General features: G+C 40.8%; 1 protein-coding gene across 4 annotated transcripts in view; it reads right to left on the bottom strand.

Moving 5' to 3' along the window:
- Positions 1 to 855: 855 nt before the first annotated feature.
- The window catches only part of RALGAPA1 (Ral GTPase activating protein catalytic subunit alpha 1), a 54,631-nt gene continuing 34,411 nt past the window's right edge, over positions 856 to 21,075 (bottom strand). For 3 of the 4 annotated variants that reach the window (XM_053475649.1, XM_053475646.1, XM_053475648.1), the window contains 8 exons: positions 18,224 to 19,076; positions 17,816 to 17,887; positions 17,207 to 17,330; positions 16,324 to 16,479; positions 14,435 to 14,593; positions 13,962 to 14,089; positions 4,503 to 4,627; positions 856 to 2,211 (listed from right to left, as the gene is read on the bottom strand). In XM_053475649.1, coding sequence (XP_053331624.1) covers positions 2,066 to 2,211; positions 4,503 to 4,627; positions 13,962 to 14,089; positions 14,435 to 14,593; positions 16,324 to 16,479; positions 17,207 to 17,330; positions 17,816 to 17,887; positions 18,224 to 19,076 — 1,763 coding nt within the window. In that variant the 3' untranslated portion in view covers positions 856 to 2,065. Of the gene's footprint in view, positions 2,212 to 3,703; positions 3,734 to 4,502; positions 4,628 to 13,961; positions 14,090 to 14,434; positions 14,594 to 16,323; positions 16,480 to 17,206; positions 17,331 to 17,815; positions 17,888 to 18,223; positions 19,077 to 21,075 lie in introns of all 4 variants that reach the window. The other variant, XM_053475647.1, reaches the window with a different exon arrangement.

Here is a 21,075-nt window from a genome sequence, read left to right as displayed (position 1 = left end):
TTCAACAGGTGAGTAGACTTAAGAAATCTTGTCAAACAATACATTATACAGGGCCAAGCTCTCCCTGCAGCAGACCCTCACTGGCGTTGGCCCTTCTTAACGTAGAGTGAAGTCAAGGAACTGAAGCCAAACCGCCCTTTCGGAAATCCCAAAGATCTTATGAATGATATGATATTATAGTGTGTGTGTGTGTGTGTGTCTTACATTTTAAACAAGCAGTCTATTACAGGTACTTGAGGACACTTTGGAAAAGTAAGATAATGGCTCATAATTTATGGTTTATAACAAATGACAGAACAAGAAGACAGTACGCAAAATATGGCTTGATCATCCCACAGTTGATGTCTAAAACTCAACACATCAAATGTGGATTCAGGAAGCTAAAAGATTCACCTACTAACTGATACAGTATCCGGCCGCCAACGCGGACTGCTGCTTGCAATACAGACATTAATCAATTCAGAGTACTGCATTAAAAAAACCCCAAACCCTGCAACATTAACAGTATATATTATTTACACAACATGGTCTATGAACTCAGTTATGCTTAACAGGTATATTACAATTCTACTAAAAACAAATCCTATCTAGGAAGGGACAGGGCCTTTCTTGCCCTGCATTTAGTATGAAATCCTGCAGAGAAGGTGGAACAGCACCTTTACCATCACTTAGAATATGAAACGAATGCTGGTACAGTCTAGCAACTGAATAATGGAAAAAAAACGTGTGCCCTACAGAGAATACCACGTCAAGTCACATGGCCATCCTCCGATCTCTTATTCTTTTAGATAGAATTACTGTACTGACCTGATTCAACTTGTGCGAGTTTAAATAACGCAGCTCAATGCAAAAAAAAAAAGTGCTAAAGTTTATTCTGCATATGATACATACAAAACACGGTGCGCCGTAAAATATTTGTGACCTAACGAGGAAGCAAAAATGTTAAAAATATAACAAATGCGAATTATATAAAAAATATACAATAGAAGGAATAACGGTATATTAAAATAAAAAAAATAAAAAAAAAAAACACCGAAGCGCTATGCAAGTAGCGTGCAGATGAAATGCTATGAGACCGCATCCCCTCAGTCCTTTGGCATCTCTAGAAAAAAAAGGTATGGGGCTGGAAAGATTATGTTAAAAAGGAATTTCTTCTGTACATCTGAGGATTTATTTGCGTCGCCATCGTATAAAAAGGCCATTGGAAGTCATATCGTTAATAATTTCTCGACAGCATCGACAGTAGTTGGTTGCATGGCACGTGACTCACGTCTACGGCACGCACGAGGCCATGCGCAGCATATTACTTGGTAATGAATGGAGACTGATATAGAATTTAAAACAAATGAAACCTGAAACGATGGTTTCCTTGTAATGGAATGAAAGGAAAAACGTGAAACGTGGTATTACGTATCCCTACTCTTTAAGAAAGCCAGCGGAATACATGAAAATCAATGACCTTCATACATATATATCGAACAAAAAAATGTATAAAAATATTAAAGCATGTGTTACTTTTAACGTTTATCTCTGTGTTCCATTAAATCAAAGACACAAAATAATATAAAACCTACATAGATATATATACATGCAGGTTCTAGATAAATATAATTGTACATATTTTGCACTGGCCTCAAAAAAGAGGGCCAAATGAACGAAAAATATACATCGTGGCAAATGTATAGACTAATTAGCATTCTTTAAAAAGGAAAGCGTGAATAATAGTATTAACAGTAGTAATTATATAGATGCCGTTTCATCCAGGTCTGCAGCGCTAGAATGCAATACAAATTGGTTAGAAGCTGCAAACATATACATATGGCACCCAGCATCGTTGTAACAATTTAAAATCACATATATTGTCGGGCTAAAATATTAAATAGGTCTAAAAGTCCAGTGTTATTTGCTTAAATAAAATAGAAGCGTATAAAAGTAGTAGAATAAAAAAAGCCACAGGAAATGTGATGGTGCCAATGGGTGTGAGACGCCAGGACCTTTTGGCATATGGCACTGCCAGTGATCAACACAAGTCAAGTGGAGAACTCAGGAACGTGGAGAGAGAACGTTAGGTCTTGTTGGCCGAGCCGGAGGAGCGCCTCAGCTTTACGGACACGCGGCTTTTGCTGGTCCGTGGTGACATGGGGGACGGCAACTCCGAGCCGTCGGCCTGAGGACATATCTTTTCACTCTGCTCATGTGTTGCGCAAGGCCCTAGAAGCAAGAGGAGGAAGGTTAGACCATCGCAAGGTCCTACAACAAGAAACAATTCAAAAATATATTAAAACTAAAACGATGTCAAGTTAAAAAGAATGTTTTTTCGTTTCGTCTTTTCCATATATATATGGTGATTTGTGCTCGAATTAGTGAAAAATCTGCCATGATATAAGCGAGTCCCATGCCAACTGAGCCAAAAGCAAGAGAGAGAAAGGACTTGAGCCACAAGGAATGTTAACAGTGAACACGTGTTCCATGCTTACATAAACAATCCACCAAGATGGGAAAAAGACCAAAAAGGAGCGAGATTGATGAGAGAGAAACGTGGGTTGCTGGGAGAAAGAGGAGAAGAGACATGTGGGGTAAAGGCTGGAGAGGGAAAATATGGAAAGAGGTTAAACAAGCATTGTTGTGATAAAAGGCTAAGGGTAGATCTGAAAACGTGACATCACACTCACGTATTATGATGCAATAACGTGTGATAACACTAAGATTTATGTGTATATAGAACAATGGTGGTCTGTAGTAGCGGCTGAAGCGGCAAAGTGTGGCTGGCAGAAGGGTTCAGCACTGAACTCAATGTCATGGAGGCCTGTCAAACAGAGCCCGGTGCCAACAGGGGAAAGCTTGGCTTTCATTAGTAAGGGGTCTTGCATCACATTGTCCATAACTTAAGTGGCTTTTCAAAAGTGAGCAGGAGGGGTAAAATGCGGTTTTGCCATAAATATGCACGCACACTGAATTCGATGGCAGAAAATAGCCATTTGGCTCATCTGGCCCACCCATTTCTCCTTACCTTAATCAGTGGTTGGTGACGTCTTAGATTCAGGAGTCATGTTCCTATCCCATGCATGTTTACATTCTGTAATTATTAATCTCTACCGCTTCTGTCGCGAGGCTGCTCCATTTATCCAACAACATCTCAGTAGAGTCAAACTTCCTTACACTACAACTAAGCCGTCATATATGTTATGTTATATATATGGCATGAACCTAAATGTTCAATCGGGGGGCTGCCAATTGTGTCCTCCCTTCACATTAATGGTCCACATTCTTGCGTATTTCATCTATAACAGCGCCTATAAGCCTTTTACCACTGACCGATCATTAACCTGCATGTTTTAGATCCGTTATAAAAAGAGGGAACTCCATCACCATCTCCGCGTGTCATGACTGCGGGGCGGTGAGCACAAGGCAGAGAATCATGCACCGGAAAACGCATACATTACAACAAGGAGAGCTATACTGTGCCGAGGATAGTTCATACACATGTGGAGGGTTGCAGGTCAACCAAGTGGTAACACGGTACACGGATCGCGTGATGACCCAGATTCTGATTTCATGCAGCGAGGAAAGTGGTGGCGAGATTCGATGGCATATTACATCGCACAGCCTCGCCTGCCACGGGTCATGCAGTGTTTTAGTAAGATAAATACAAGCAGAGGGAGGATTAGAGAAGTGGACAGGAGGGAGAGAATTTAGGTCTTACCTTTCACAAACAGAACAGAGATTTAATGATCTAAGAAGAAAGATAATAAAGAAAAGAAAAACAAAAAACACAAATCAAATTCTGAACAGCAATCAAGCAGATCAGCCGGAAGCGTCTGAACGAGGTAAGCGTAATCATCATCAAGGACACCCACAAAACATGTACAAGTAATAAAACAAGAAGCCTTTTTAACAAAAAAATGGGTTCCTCATATCAGAAATAGGTAAAAGACAGTCACGGCTATTTCAAAACTGGAATGATTCTAGGATACGAGAATAAATGGCATTCATTTTCACCATACAATGTGCAGCTAAAACGGGGCCATCAATTATCTATTCAGATGCCTCAAAGCATTAGGGTTTTCTTTTTTTTTTGTTATCAGTCTCATCAATTTAGGTCATTAGGCATGTTCTGCTATAATAATTGACACTATTGATTCTTAACAGCAATTAATAAGCGGTAATTGCCAAGGGACGTGGAAAATATACTTCTATATCTTCATTTACGTTTCAAATGTCAGCTCAAATAATCATCGCGTTTATCCTTCGTGCTATTCGAAAGACATCGGGCATAGTAACACCAGATTACTTATCTTAGCCACGTTTCAGCCTTAAATTCCCAGAGATTGAATGACGGCAATCTGATTATTCTGAAGGTTTTAGAAAATGTATAATAGACTGTAAAAAATATATTTTATATAAAAAGAAATAAAAAAAAGAACCTGTTTTTTTATATAGAATGCTCAAAAAAGTTGTGGCAAGAAGTCCAAACTCCCACTAATAAATAAAGGGTGACTTACGTGCATTCAGCAGGAGGTGATTATGCGGAGCCGGGCAGAACACTTGCGCAGCGTAGTCTTCAAAGGTTGTTGGTTCCAAATGTTGCTGAATGATTGAATCCAAGTACCGCATCCTCTCCTCAAAGCTTCATGGAATAAGTCAAGGAGAAATAAACACGCTGCTGCTTGCTATACAGCCAGTTACCCATCACCGGCCCTCAAGTACCCATTAGAGCACCGGTGCTTCCGATGTTCTCGTACGTCCACAGATGGATCTCGGTATGATCTTGAAACTGTAAGGCGTGACCGGTGGAACCTTTGCTAGAAACTAAGGTTTCCAAATCTCAAGGCATACAACCCTCTGGCAATCACCAGCTCCTTGTTGAGCATCAACGGCAAATAGACGTTTTGGCTCACTCTTTCACTGTTTGGTCAACCTGTTTTGTCAGTTTAGACACTGGCTGTGGTAGGGAGTGGTCTCATGTGAATATCTGACATAAAGTGTGAAATAATGTGACTGGGGTATATTTTAAGAGCTGCCATGGTGATGTCCAAAAACCAAGTTTATCACTGCTTGACAAAATTTTTGTGGGGGGGGGTGTGTGTGTGTTATCATAATGTCCTCTTACTAATGAAGATCCTTGCCATTACCCCTTAAGACAAGGAAGGAACCTTGGTGGTTCATTCGTCCAGGTTTGCTCCATTTTAACACCTTCAACCCAAGCTACAGCAGATGTGCTCCAGCGGTTCCCCATAGATATAGTATAGACAACTTGTTCTACAAATAGAACATCACAAAATGCATAAAACACATATCTGGGATGAACAACACGGAGACGCGCACACAGAACGACGAGAAGAATTGGGTACTTTTGTGATGCGACAAAGCTCTTTTAGTAAATAGTGCTGTGAATGCGAGAGCCACAGGCAGCTTCATACAATTATCAGGAGAAATAAGTAGCCTGCTGTCTGTGTTTCTGCAGGTTCCTGATCCGAGAAATCTTTTTACCATCCTCCCGCAACTTTAAAAGTCTTCCCACAGGGTACGACTGCATGTCTTACGCAACCGTTTAACCCTTCCCCCACCAAAGAACCTCATACTATCAGTTCATTCCTCAGCGGTACATGAAACAGAAGGAAAAGAGCGTCCGCAAGATTGTAGCCAAAGTGCTGCAAAATTAAACCTTATAGGATGATACATTTTTGATTTGTAAAAAAAATAAAAAAAAATAAATAAATCCACCAAATTTAAACTGGTGTTATAAAGGGCTGACGATCCCTACTCTCCTGTGATAGCCCTGGGATTTTGATAACGTGTTAATGAAATACTGAAACCCTGGGTCAGGTCTACGCCGAATGTTGCCTCGTCAGTGTTGTCAATTAGACCGCTTCTGCGTTCTACCTAGATCGGAGAACAGCAACTCTATTACTGACTGGCTGCTTCTGATGGCATCAAGAGAAATTTTAGGCATCCGAGAAACACTTTGAAAGAATAGTGGTGAGGAGAATGGGAAAAGAACCTTGTCCTGTCTTAGAAGGGAGGACGTTGGGTTCTGAGGACCATCCGAAGTTCAAGTAGTCTTCCAAAATAGTGCATGTAAACAGAAGAACGAGGTAGGCAGACAGCAGGTATCACTCAGGGTAGGGGGACTTCCAAAATTGGATCTGGATGTATAATTGAGATAACACGCTCATCTAAGACACCATTGTCCAGATATCAACTCTGCCTATATCTAGCGCCCAGCAGTCATATCAACAAGCCAGAGAAGCTGGAACATCGTGGTATGAAGTCATTCCATGGAGCAACTTCTTGGGAGAATCAATACATTATTATTATTTAACGTATCTCAATATTTCAGATACGCATTAAATGCACCAGTAAGAATCACACAATCCACGCATTCAAACTACAGACTGCATTAGATTCTAGATAATAATCGAGAGAAAACATGAAGTCAAATATTTATCGTTTAGGTGGCAGGGCAAAAGTTGAACTCTTGTGCAAGTTGTTGAGTTTGCCAGTTCCCGTAAGAGTCAACGGGGAGGGGGGTGCAAACGTCAAGATGGGGCAGCACTTTTGTTGCTCTTTGTATGGCAGATATTAATCTTTTGATTGGAGGTGCGTGCGCCAGACTATGTAGACAAGGAAGGCGCTGAAAGAGGAGCCCATTCTCAGCTGCCGATTTCTCTGCCGTTAATAGAATCCTCGGATTCACAGCGGTCTCCCTCGTACATGAAACACTGCCCTTTGTGCGTTACCAAAACTAATTTTCTATTTGGCTGAAAAGGGAAAGACGATGAAGAAGAAGAGGAGAAAAAAAACCCTACTTGTTTCTGTCTCCCGCGGTGCTTTTCATTACGCCTAGTTCGCTCAAGTTCCAAGCTATTCCTTCGAGAGGAAGCGAAGAAGCAAGCAGCCAGGGGGACAAAAATGAGCTTGTTAGCACATTACAAGCGCTAGTTCTAGGTGGGCCTTAGAAAATCCCACTGGTGTGTTAACTTCTCTCTCTAGGCATGCTGGCGAGGAGGCGCTGCCAATCGATTACTCTCTTTCACACTAGAAATCAACACAAAACTACATAGCTGCCAGGGTGTTAGCGCAAACAGCTAGCACACAAATAGGAAAATGCCAGATTATCGCACGGCCTCTCCATCATTTATATACGTCGGGCGGCTAGAAGACGCGGCTGACACGAGTACATCTTATTTAATCAGCAATTCCGGGCCAAAAGACCTTGATTTCTAAAAAAAAAAAAAAAAAAAAAAAAAAAAAAAAAAAAAAAAAACTTTCCTTAAATAAATCTTTTACATTATCAGCAAAATCTAGGAATTTACTGGCCACAAATAAGTGTTTATTGGTTAACTTCAAGGCCAGGGTTGCATCGAAGGGGCCCCTGGGCCACGTCACTGCCGGTCGGGAATCGTAACTGGAAATATTCTGAATTACGCCCATGCGGCTTAGCTTGTCACATATGCACAACAGCGTTAACACGAGGGTGATGTGCAAACGCTTTGTAACAATCGCGATGGCTAGTAATCCAAGGACTCCTGGTATGCCTCCTTAAAAATCCCACAGGCTACCAGATGACTCGAAATCCAGAACAGGTGCCGATGGCTGCACTGGCGGAGGCCACATTAAGACATCTGCCGTGACGCAGGCGGACGTTATTAAAGAGGTGCCAAAGTAATGCACCCGAAATATAAATCCTGCGTTAAATGTGCAGTGATGCATTAAATCCGACGAGCCCTTTCCAGGCAGAGTCTGGAAGAAATCTCAGAATTAACGAGGAAAAAAGCAAATCCAAAAACATCTTAAAAACCTAATCACTGCGCTGTTCTTTCCTATTTCTCAGATTTCAAACATTTTCTGTCACAGAGTAAAAAAACAAAACAAAAAAAAAAACTATAAAACCTACCAATAAAAAAACCCATTACAAGGCATATGGTCACTTGGTCATCTATTCAGAATAAAATATAATCACGGGGGGGGGGGGATTTGGGGGGAGAATTGACAATAGAATAGAAAGGCAGGTGCAATAGGCGTAAAGATTAAGAGACCTACAGAGGAAACGCTCACATCACCCGGACGTTACAATTTCCAGGCTATATCTAGATTTACACGCTGCCAAGTATGCCGCTAACGCCAAATATCTAAGAAAATCTGTTCTATTTCATACAAAGTCTGAAAACTGATTCTGGTGCAAAAATATATTTTATTATTTTTAAGTGGTCCTATCACCATAGCAATCAACACCGTTATGGTAGTCAGGCCACTTTTTTTAATCATCAGGACCACTAGAATGTTTTGCATTCAATTCTATCGTCGAAGCTACTTTTGAAGTTTTGAAGTGGAGAACGACCACGGTGACCTCCGCGATTAAGAGACACCAGTCTAGGTGACAAAACTGTTAAAGAAAAAACGGAATGTGGTGAAACGTTGGTCCGATGCCTCTGCTCACACATTAAGCTCCACAAAGCCAAACCTCTGAATCTCTTTGAATATTCCAGTATTCCATAACACATCCACAATGCGTGTTACGAGACAATTTTGCCACCATGACAACCGGTCATGAACTCAATGGACCAAATCTACTCAAGCAAAGGAGTAACAACTCTACACAGCCGATGCGCAACGACAGGACATGAGGCAACCTTTTGTGTTGGGCAGTAACCATGTTGTATATAAATACGTGCGCTAATTATCCTGCGAATGCTTACTTAAAACTTCAAACTCAAACCAAAGCATGGAACCTCTGGATCTCTATTAAGACTCCAGCATTCTAAGTGATGTGTTCTACAAGTTAACTGTCACATGCAGTCATGAACGGGCCATACCTGTCAAAACAAACTAGAAGCCATTCTTCTGCCAGCTCCACCAGTCAATGCTCCGGGTCGTGACATCATGCAAAGTTTTTTAGTACCGTAGTCATGCTGTGCATAAATACAGGCACTAAACCATCTTCATTACGGGACACTTGTCTGCTCCAAGTGTAATAAATTGCATGTAGAATGTGAAGCAGACTGAACGTGTCATTGTGACCTACAGAAGGGTTTAACAAATATTGCAAGGGCTAGTAAAATAACCAAACGACGATAACAATATAACAACAAGTCAAATATAACTAGACAACCCCTATACGCGGTCGCCCCAAACAGGTACATCATCACAAGCTGAATTACTTAGTGCGTATCTGCATCAATGCATAGGGGAATTGAATTAAGGTTCAATCTGATCCTGTAATTGTAATGAACGCACAGAATGTTTGATTGTATTACTTAAAGTGAGCTGTGACAAACGACAGCCAGATATTGTGTCAGACGCCGTCTCTATCTTTCGGATAAGTAGGATATTAGTTTAACCTAATGCACAATATGCCCCTGGGGGGTCAGCTGGACAAGGCTCTGGAAGCAAAGGTCTGTTATCGTACCATTAATCTATACTGAAGTACAATCTTTATTTATATAGCAGAGGGAGAAATGGTCTTCAATGAGTTATCGTTTACAATTAAGGAAGAAATACTTTTGGGTTTGCTGGTAAAAACATTTCTTAGAGAAGATGCGTCGTTAAGTCAACGCAAACCTCTTTTTACTGTAGCAATCGGCCCACTTAAGAGCCGGAAGAGATACTCTTGGTTCTTCTTGTGTTTTTGAAAGTATAGTAACATTCTATACTTCAAGGAGGCAAAAGATCCATGAGTACATTAGCCATTCATGTTCGTATTGGCATCAGGGGCTATATATATCTATAGAGCGTCCTGATATTCATTGCTCTTTTTTCACCCAACGCAATGGAACGGACATCCTGGGCACCAAAGCAGGCTGCCTTCCGTTGTTTCTAAGCATGAACTAACCATTTACTGATCTGAGGAGATCTGAAAGCGCATCCGCATGGAGAACAGGAGTTCACGGAGAAGTTTGTAGACATTGAGACCAAGGGCTTGAGTGGTTTTAGCCAGCATTTTGATTCAGATGGATTACATAACGCTGTCCCAGCCACATCATCTTCTATGAGGTTTACAATTAAACAAGAGATCTCCAAGACACTTACACTGACAAACATCTAACAAGAAGCCCAACAATATAAGTGGTTTTACTACTAATAAAAGCTGTGACAGCCACAGAAGAAGCACCTTCACTAAGGTCCCCATGGAAAAAAATGAAAACATTTGAACATTTATTGGAAAATATGGCCATTTTATGACAATTTATATAATAATCTTTGGCAGGTCTTGTTCCATGTAGAGAAGCCACTTCAGAAAATGTGAGGTTATGACACAATTTTTTCAAGAAATGCTTTCCTACTCATCAATCCTTCTGCTGGAGTCGCTGTGCAGGGTGACAAAAAAGCTCAGAAGGCAGACAAATCAGATCAAACTGTGCTATGAAACTTTTTTAGATAATTAAAAAATAAATCTAATTAGGATTACATTCTAAAACTTGGAAGTGTGAACATTCACACTACATTTTTGAGAATGCTGTCATTTTTATCATTATGAAAAAGATGTATTTACAACCCCCCCCCCCGAATTAGCAGTGTAAAAAAAAATAAAAAACGTATTATCTAAAAATAATTATTCAGAATCAATCTTATGGAAAAATCTTATTTAACGATCATAAAACCTTTATTTTGTTTACTGGCAACTCATTAAAGGGTAGCAAAATTATTTCCATGACGGTAACCTAAATTATATCATTTATTTTTTCACATTGTCCTTCACTAAATTATCGAGGTGTCTGTATTATTCGCTTGTTGTCCCGATCTATTTTGTAATAAAAGGATTTAATCCCGAGCTCTCTCGTACGAGCCCAGGCGATATTTTGAGCCTGCGAGACTACGCCATATGTCCGTTTAATGCTTGATGGGCTTTAGCTGCCTTCTTGGAAACGGACCTTGGGGAAGAAGAAGAAGGACTTGGCTTCTGATACACAGCCTTAGAAATAATCTCCATTTAAGACAGGGAAGGTTCTCTCAAAAATGCGGACAACACACGCTATACAAAATATATATTTGGCCCTAAAAATGATCTTGGCTATCATTGAAAGTTAGTATTTTTGTTAGTATGTGGAAGATCCTGGGTTCTAACCCGCAGATGGTGCGCAGCGACAGATTCCTCCCATTCCCTAACCCCCATTTTTTTTTTTTTTTTTTTTTTTTTTTAAAGGATCCGTCAAGCTGTTTTGAGAAATTTTTCTCCGCACAATGCTGCTATTGTGAAAGCTGGCGGTCATCTTTTCCCACTGAGAGGAAGCTCACGCTGCCACTGATTGGTGTCTGGAAGAACAAAAGACTCCAGATTTAGGCTTTCATCAACACGACCAAGCCAAGCTCTGCTATCGGGCTGTAACATATGCCAACGCGGACGGCCATCCTCTAGGGCTTACGAGAAGGAAGCGACCGACTCAGCCGCTACAGCCGAGCACGTCTTCGTGAAAGGCATAGCAAGAACTACATGGGAAGCTTGCGTGGGGACACCGCGTGGTCTGATTGTTTGCACCAGATGTAAATCAAGACGGAAATCTTTATAAGACAGCAGTCAGGGCAAATGTCCATGTCTGCACATTTAATCTTTTAAACACCATGTCTGCACATTTAACCTTTTAAACACCAGACAGATGTAAAGCCATTACACAAACCTAAATAAAAAAAATAAAATATTTATTTAAGGGGTTGACTGACATACACACACTGAACGAACATATTAAAATGGACAGGGTTTCTAAAACATTCTCTGGGGTCTTTTTTTTATATATTTCCCCCCCACCCCACACAAAGTTATAGGAAAATAAGCAGGAAGCATATATTCTATTTAGTTTTATTTTAAAAAAAAATAATAAAAAAAAATCCAACCCTTCATAAAAGTGGTCAGACATAAAAAAAAAGTTATAACAAATATAATTTGTTAATTTTAAGGGTACAAACTAAATGCAAAAATGCACACTGGCCACCTTATACTTAATTGTCCACCTTCCTTTGGCGATTTAAAGGGTTTATCCAGTTGTATTAAGGCAGAATATCTTCATTAACTTTCAGGGATGAATTCATCATAAAAAGGGATAGTTATAAGGGCAGAAAGACTTCTCTATGACGGACCGGCGGGCTATGGTAGACTGATGATTTTTGGGTTAATTCCGAGGAAGCCTTTCGATAGCGGATCTGTATCGAATAAACAAATTACGTAAAATAAATGTTTATATAGTGCTTATGGTCGAATGATGCATCGTATAGTAAAGTTAAAGGGGATGCAAAGTGTCACCCGTTCCATACCAGACTTCTCAAGGGTTAAACCCAACAGCTAAATTACGAGGCTTTTAAAGAAACCACCCCTGGAAAAAATAGCTAACTATCAACAGGTAAGTAATACATCGCTGGCCGACGCCGTAGCTTCTTCTACCGGTTCAGAAAGCAGCCATTGTTCCCCTACGCGGCTGCCGGTTGTACTTTCGCCGTGTAATTGGAGGAGGCAGCTATTAAAAGTCGGCACGGAGGACAAAATGCAGCGGCTTAAAGGTTTGGAAAAGCTGGCACCCTCTCGATGAGAAGGACAAGAAAGGGGAGGGCGAGAGACCTCGGAGCCAGAGCCACGGGCAGCGATAGAGACAGATTGCTGTAATTCTGCCTGATTGATCCGAGACGCAACTAGCGATCAATAAACGGCCTATTTCGCACAGTAGAACAAAAACCCATTTGTTAAAGCCCTACATTGCTAGGAACAAGGCTGGCAACATTTTTTTTCCCTACCACTGGCTAGTTGAATGTCCACTTAAAACCACCTTACGATGCATGCTTAAAGAGAGATGGAAAACCATAAAGAGAGAGGAGTATCTGAGGACAATTATCCTCGTGTATTTTTTCTTTATTTTTATTTTTAAAGCAGTTCCTGGCTTATTATTATTATTTCAGACGGGCATTATCACAAGATTCCTGTGTTCTACAAAAGACTATTTTCTATGTCCAGGAACCGAAGCTGCACTCATGATTCGCCAAGGTGCAGTATACTCAAGATTAATTACCCAAGTATTAATGCAATCCATTCATTTCCCCCCCAGTAATGCATGTATCCCCGATGCAGATAGCGGAACTAGGAAGAGGGGAAAAACGGGTGAATTCAGCTACTTTTGGCCACATAAGAGTTATGATATTACTCCAGACTAATGTTCCATAATTCCATACTACTCTAACACTCCATAATCATTTGGATTGTTATGATGTTATGAAAGAAACCAGAATAAAAGCACGAGACCATAAGCATTTCCCGGAGTCCGATGCCATGTGCATGATGGATCTCGCTGCCAGCAACTACAGGTCAGTACAACAAAACATAAACACATAGAACATAGCTAGAGTACGGTGTATCACCGCAAGCAAAGACGACTTCAAAGATGAAAGCTCACCCGCAAACTGAACACCAGAGCATTTGTATTACAAGATACGAGACCATAAAAACAAAGCTGTTCTTCATACCTGGAATATCAAGACATCGGTCGCAGATTCTCACCTGGGGTTAGAATACTTTTTAAACATACCGTACGTATTCCATGCGACGTCTCCAGGTGTAGGTAAGCTCCTTTAGAATAAAAGGTATCGCGGGCACTATGTATTGTGCTTCCAAAACACAGCTTAGGAAAGCCATCAGACGATCATCAATCCCTTAAATCGGATCACTTTTCGAAGACATTTGTCGTTTGCAATGCTATAGCAACCAACCTCTATGAGGAGTGTATAGGGACTGCAGAACAAACCTCACACGATTATCTACATTGGAAATCCACAAAGTCTGAAGATAAGGTATGTTTCAACGGTTTTTAATTACGTGATTAATTTGGAGAGCACCAATTGTTAGCTCCTGCGATAAAACCACTCTCTTATTTACTTTAACAGTAACAGACTATGTGGACTTAAATAATAAAGAAAAGTTTTATATTTTTTTCCTTCCAGCAGGTGAAAACCCAATAAGACCTGCCTCACCCGAGAAAGGATACAAGTTCTGGTACAGCGGGATGAGAGACTTAAGCGCTCGGCTGGCATTGATGGCTGTCGCACGAACCAGACCTGGCAGGATTTTACCGTTCACGATGGCTCCATCGAAGAGAGGTCCGAAAAACGGAACCTGAGCAGTACAAAGAGAAGGTTAGCACGTTGGTGTGTTACACCATGCGAGATGGTTGTGATGTCATAATCCAGTAGGACTTCACTAAAAACACGAGAAGTCAATGACACTAAATTTCACGGAGTTAAAGACATCACAACACCGTTAGTAATCCTCCATATAAAATACTTTCAAAATCAGACATGAGCCTGTGTTGTATCAGTTTCCTAGACTAGTAGAACACACAGGATATTAAAAACGACCATTGATAATACGGATTATAATAGGCCGAGCTGTTACTTTGAATAATTAATAGAGAATAAGAGAAATCCTATCAGAAAAACGATGACCAAGTATATGACTTACTTCTGGCTTCTTCATAATCTGGATGCTGAACATGTGATTCTTCATGGGGTAAATAACCAGTAGAACGTCCCCAAATTCAGTTGGAATGATGCCACGGCGATACTCCCGACTGTGCTCCGACCAAACTATATGCACTTCGTCATTGCCAAGATGGCGAAGCTTTAGAAAATAGGAGGAGAAAAAAAAAGATAATCTGGTGAAAAAAGTTTTATTAATCGATTGTAACACATCTGTAGGTATTTATACATCACATCCCCTCTCTCATGTTCCCTCCAAACTATATGTTTTACTCAAACTCTGAAACCTCTTGTGTAATTATTTTTATACGGAAATGGGCATATTTCAGACGTTTCAATTGAATCCATTTTTTTTTTATTTTATTTTTAAAAAAAACAAAACATTGGCGGTGGTTTTCAGAATTTCTCCTGAGCTAATGGAATTTACTTCTCAGCCGCATGCTAACATTAAAACGGTTCAAATGGTATTTTGTCCCTTGAAATGCAGCCCCGGGGGCATTAACTTCCGTACGTCCAGCTGTTAAACATCATCCTCCATCACTGGCGCCCGCGATGGACCTTATCATGTCAGACCTTATACCGGCTGAATGCAGGAGAAATGCGAAATAACGAGATCTGTAGGAGAGCTTGGATGGTTTTTTTTCTGATGCAATAATGTTTTAATCTACGATAAGTAATGTGCCTGCCAGAAATACAGGTCCCTGGACACCCTGCTAAGCAGGACGCGACAGAAGAGCCCCACATATCTATAAACTGAGACCGCGTAAATCTCCGGGACAAATATTTTTCTCTATGCAGGTTTTGGAAGTATTCAGTTTACGATGAGCATTGATACGGTTATTACCTTTAAGTCATACCATTGGTAAGCGAATCCATTATGCATTTTTCCCCCTATTCTTCACAGTACTAATCCATCTCTGATTGTTCTAATATTTCCAGCCAATGGAGTGGCTCGTAATACATAATTTTGTGTCCCCCCCCTCCATTTTTCAACAAGTTACTTTTCCTTTTTCATTGACCCCTCGCATTCATTACCCTTAAAATCTATGCTCTGCTTTTCGTACCGGTTTAGAGAGTTACCGGCAAACCCAACCCAGATCCGAAAGCCACCGGCAGCGGCGTGACGGATACGTCTTGACTCTAAAACCATGAACCGTTTCAAATATTCCTACTTCATAATGGCTACTTTTCACCCAAAAATGTGCCTTCTTAGATGGCATCTACTACACGCTGGACCTCAAAATACAGTGGCTTGGGGGAATGCAATTATAAAGTGGTATCTGCCAACTATTTAACTATTACGATCCAGAAGGCCGGATACACGTCCGTTGTGAGGACCTTAACCGGTACTCAATTCTTTAGAATTTAATTAGAAGCTCCCACTTCTTGCAAACCCCCAGCTTTCCAGTCCGTGCTCATAATTGTTTCCGCCGAGTGGATTAACACCTTTGACGATCCATGTATAGAGGACCTGGGGGGGCAGCTTAATCTCTGAGCATGCACCGTTAACAAGGTCAGGAGACCAAAGACCTTAGCTTGTTAGCCTTTACATGGAATGTATCACCAGTAACATACTTATGCAGGCATACAGCCAAAGATACCCAGCTTATTATAGCAAGTAGCTTTAGCATATGGGAACATTTTAGCTCATCAACTGGTTACCTGCGATTATCTTGTGAAAAAGAATATAAACATGACATTTAACAATTCCTTTCAAGGAGGGATATGCAGGGCTTTTTTTTCTTTTTATTTGTATATCATGATCAAGCTTGACAACCCTCGTACACACAACTGTGATCCGTAACTACAGACTGAGCAGGACTATCGAGCAGACATCTTCCGCCATGCGAAAGAAAGCGTTCCGCTGCTTACCTTCTTCGTTAAGCAGTCATCCGAGTCCGAAAGCATCCGCGTCGAGACGTGAAACATAACTTCCACATTGGACGTGGCAAAGTATGGCGTGCTATGCCCGGTACTCTTATTTCGCTGAAGTCCTCCTAGAAACCCACAGTGATTGGCCAGATTCACCTGCATAAAACATACACAGAGTCTTTCATGCGCGTGGAATAATATTCACTGTATGCATTCGGTTCCGCATTTACTGGAAAGAAAGATCGACAGACAATTTTATAATCAAACCTAAATATCTGGCTTTTAAGTCTTTTCACCATTGTTTTCCTTCTAAAAGTGTGTCTTGTATTCCAAAAAATACTTGTCACATTTTGTTATTTCCTTTGATGGCTGCTGGTCAAACAGTGTACTTCTCTTCAGGGGCTCATCCTCTTTTCATGGGGATGTGTAAGACCATCACACCTTCCAGAAAAAATAATTGGAAGAAACGATGGACGGATGGCAAAAAAACGGCGGTGTTAAAAATACAAAGCTTCCCAAGAGAAGAAGATATTACATCACTTTAAATCAGATCGCTTTTCTAACAGAAGTATGAAAGGGGAACATTTAAAATTCTTGTAAGAGTGCAAACTTCTTTAGTAAACCATCTATTAAAATGGATAAAATGTATCAATAAAATAAAAGAAATCTTGTTCGATAATTTCTTTCATCTACATAAACGTGGAACTTCTAGAGCACAGACTGCTGATATATGACATCATATCGGCGTTCCTCTCAAACACGTAGAGGGCCAAAAGCAAAAAGAGAGGGGGGGTTGACTTTTTTTCTCCTTTGTTTAGGGGATTGAATACATTTGCAAGGCGCTGTCGTTTTCAACGAAACCCTACACAGCGAGCATTCGTACCTCCCATCCAAGACCAGTCACAAAGTCCTCGTAGTCTTGACTCCCACCAGTGTTTGACAGGATCGACTGCTTGTCCTCCTGGCCATCCGCAACGTAGAATACTGCAATTTTGTGCGTTTCACGGCTAAAAAGGGAAGCGGCAGAAAAGGGAGACCTTTAGAGAGAATGCGGGTTGACTATGGAAATAGGATACAAAGCAAAACTGACTGCAGGGTCAGGGTCCTGACTATAGGTATCAATGCTACCTATAGCTTGAACACTTTGTTTTAGATTGCAATGGTTAGCAACCTAAATTTGATGTTGAATATGAAGCTAAGGCACATCTTTCCTCCAGGGAAGACGAGGGATACATCTGGTTTAAAGGAGAGAGTTAAGTTTATAACAAAGGTGGATGGACAGGAGTCATTCGATGGCTGTTGAGTCAGAAAAGGGTTGCTTTATCGCAGGAGGCCACAGGACTTCATTAGCTTTGCCATTATGAATGAGCTCAGTGTGGTGTTTGGGCAGGGCAGACAATTTCATATTTATATAAATCAGTGATATAAATTAAATACAGTAATAAATGCTGCATGGTCTACTTATGGACAATTAGAGAGTTGCTGTTCTTACCACTGCCTGGAGTCCAAGTTCCTCAGTTCCCGAAGAAGCTTCTCGTTCTTCTTCAAAAGATGAAAGTTTCTCCTGGAAAGCGGAGCACATTTATTTATCCAGCCGATACTCTAGAATAATCTTTTTTCCCATTACCCATTAAACTAACGCTCGCCTAGACCTCAGGATTGAAAAACATTTCCCACACCCTTGTTTCTGCACGCTTTTCTTCAGAATTCAAGTTCTAGTGAGGCTGCTTTACATTTCTATGACATCACCGCGTAGTGAAGAAAATTGTGTCATGTCTAAATTTTCTAAATGTGTAGCAGTCATTTACAACTATTTCCCATATTTGCCCCTTTTGATGCGCAGTGACCTTAAATACGTTAACGCTCCTGTGAGTTTTCTTTACGAAATCGCAGCTTTTACCTCTTTTCCCAGGAATTCATGCCAAGGATGCTGAGCAGTAGCCGGGCGTAGTAGAAGGCAGACTGGGGTTTTTGGTTAGCTGGCTCCTCTTGGGGCATCGCTCTCATGTGGAGGTTACCGCAGTGTTTCTCCACAAATTCCTTCTCCTCGGCACTCTGCTTCAAGATGGCGTTGCTGACCTCGTTCTCTAGCTTCTCAGAGAAGCAAGTAGGTGGTGGTGAGGGAACATTGAGAGGGACTCCAGCTCTTTGAAGGCACTCTGGGCCGGTAGCTCCCAGATACTGCAAAAGGCAGTCTAGGGCATCTTCCTCATCTGCTAAACTGTCCCATAGGGGCAGAGACTCCCTGCCTCTCCTCCTTGGCTGGAGCGAGGAATGTTCCTCAGTCTCTCTCTGGGTCGACGTATGTTCTTCCTCTTGCGTAAGACAAGGAGGAGGGATGGTAGGAAAAAGGGAAGACTGCTGAGACATTTGCCCAGAAAATGGTAGCGCAGGTCCATAAAGAATATTAGAATCCCAGCTGTATTTGCCAGAAAGGTCCCTCAAAATGATGCGAACCGTGGAGTTGGCAGAAGAGAGCTCCTCACCAGGAGGCACTTGCTCGTCTGCTTGGATCTGTAGGCATGACACCAGCGTGGTGTTATTGAGAACAAAGAATTGCAGGTTTGGGCTGTGGAAGAGCTGCGGGGAGAGGTCAGAACTATCGCTGTATGGGTTATCGTGGTTCTCGCAAATCTGACTGGTCAGCATGGCAGGATCTCCGCTCATTGGATAGTGGCCCAGGTGGTTCACGAGATGTGTGATGACCGTTCGTGCGGCGACTGGAATGAGACCCTGTTGCTTGGGCGTTTTCACTGAGAAGATAAAATGTGTATTCATTAAAGATCCCGAATGCCATTCTCCACTTTGATATAAAACGCCGCAGTCTGCGGGGGCGATATCTTCTCTCTGCCCACACAATCATGTCTGAAATTACAGTATACTGTGCAACCACGTCATCACGGTTAAAGACAGGAACAGGATAAAAAAAAAAAAATGAAGGTTACTAACATATTGGAGTATTACCAAAATATTAGACTTTCAGAAGAAAAAAAACAAACATTAAAAAAGTTACAATTTTTTTTTTTTACAATGTTACCAATTCTACTTATATGGAAACAAAAGATTTAAGTGTTTATTATCTAACTTATTTTGTTACGATTGGCTACAAAAGGAATTCCTTAATCTTCTTTCCACAAGCATCCCATTCTATTGCTTTTGAATGAACATGAAAAATCTAAAACTTGAGTAAATTTTGATCTAACATTACTATTACAGTAGCTCCGATATCTGAACGGTCACATCTAGGATAAATAATTCAATCCACATACTCTGCCGACGTCGGGCGTAGTTTTTACGGGTTTTTGTTTTGTTATAGTTTTGTGCCAAAAACGACAGCATTTTGATCATATCCGATGTTATAAAATGTATATCCTCCAGAAACAAACCGTTTCAAACTGTTAATCCAGCTACGAAAACCATGACTAATATACAAGACAAATATCTTGTACAGAGGTGTATTACATCATACCGTCAGCCTAGGGGGGCGGTAGCCTCTTTGCTGTATAACCGGGGGGGGGGCAGATTGCCCTGCTCCTTTATAACTAGCCCACTCTGGAGCCCTGTGCCTAGCCAGCACATGCACCATAGTACAACTACTACGCACACCTTTAAATGCAGTGTGTGATGAGATATGATGTCATACGCTGAAGCCTGTCATAAAGGAAGGCAGCCAAGGAGAAAAATCAGTGGCAAGCGGATGGTCGAGACCAAGGGCAGCACCCAGCCAAAATACGGCACTGATTTTATAGCGTGTCATGTGTTTAGGTTACGAAACATGATCAAGGATAGTCGGAAAGGTGGCCATTCCCATTTAGAGGCCACACCAAGATTAACCAATTGTGCTTACAAGGCTTTTAAGCACAATGGAGAAAAGAAGCGTGACCGGTCAGGGTTTAAGCACAGGTCACCGGGAAAAACAAGTCAGAGAATGATGTTCAAATTAAGCCCAGAATATCAAAGCCATCCTTTTCAGCCAATATACCGCTCTTGTCCGACAACCAATAATTAAACAATGCATTTGGAAGTGAGCTCACAATTCATCTTTATTTGGGAGCCGAGGCCCGGGGCAGCAGCGATATTAGAAAAGGCTTCGGACGTACGTGTGCAATTATTATCACTTTGCTTTAATTAAAGCCGGGATGGCGTGACTTTTATGCAAACTGATGGAAAGTCTGATTAGCAAAATTTCAGAAGATATATAAGCAAAGTGAAAACATCTCCCCAAGAACAAAAAAAAAAATAAACACCTTTAAATAAATAAACAGCCCCCCAAATAGTTACTGGGAGTCAGGATCTCGATCATCGTTACAGACCCAAAGTGTTGTGTTTCAACGTATGGAGAACTATTTTGACGTACAATGGTTATTTACGTGTGTTTAATGCCGAGAGTGTCCTGGTTTTTGCATACCGTCCTGTGGCCCCTGCTTTTGTAGACAGTGAGGAGAATGGAGGTTGGGAAGACCCTTTAATATATATAGATATATATATATATATATATATAGATATATATATATATATATAGATATAGATATATAGATATATAGATATAGATATATCTATATAGATATAGATGATATTTCTATATAGATATTTCTATATAGATATTTCTATATATATATATATTTCTATAGATATATATATATTTTGACATACGGCATCTTTATATAAGACCCCTGGGGGTTTTGTCTGACCATCAGACAAAACATCTTGTAGCGACACAATCATGGAGGCAACTAAGTAGACCGATAAACA

This window comes from Spea bombifrons, chromosome 9 (assembly GCF_027358695.1).
Source record: "Spea bombifrons isolate aSpeBom1 chromosome 9, aSpeBom1.2.pri, whole genome shotgun sequence".
In the NCBI taxonomy this organism is placed as follows: Eukaryota; Metazoa; Chordata; class Amphibia; order Anura; family Pelobatidae; genus Spea; species Spea bombifrons.
This window is presented reverse-complemented; position numbering and strand designations above follow the sequence as displayed.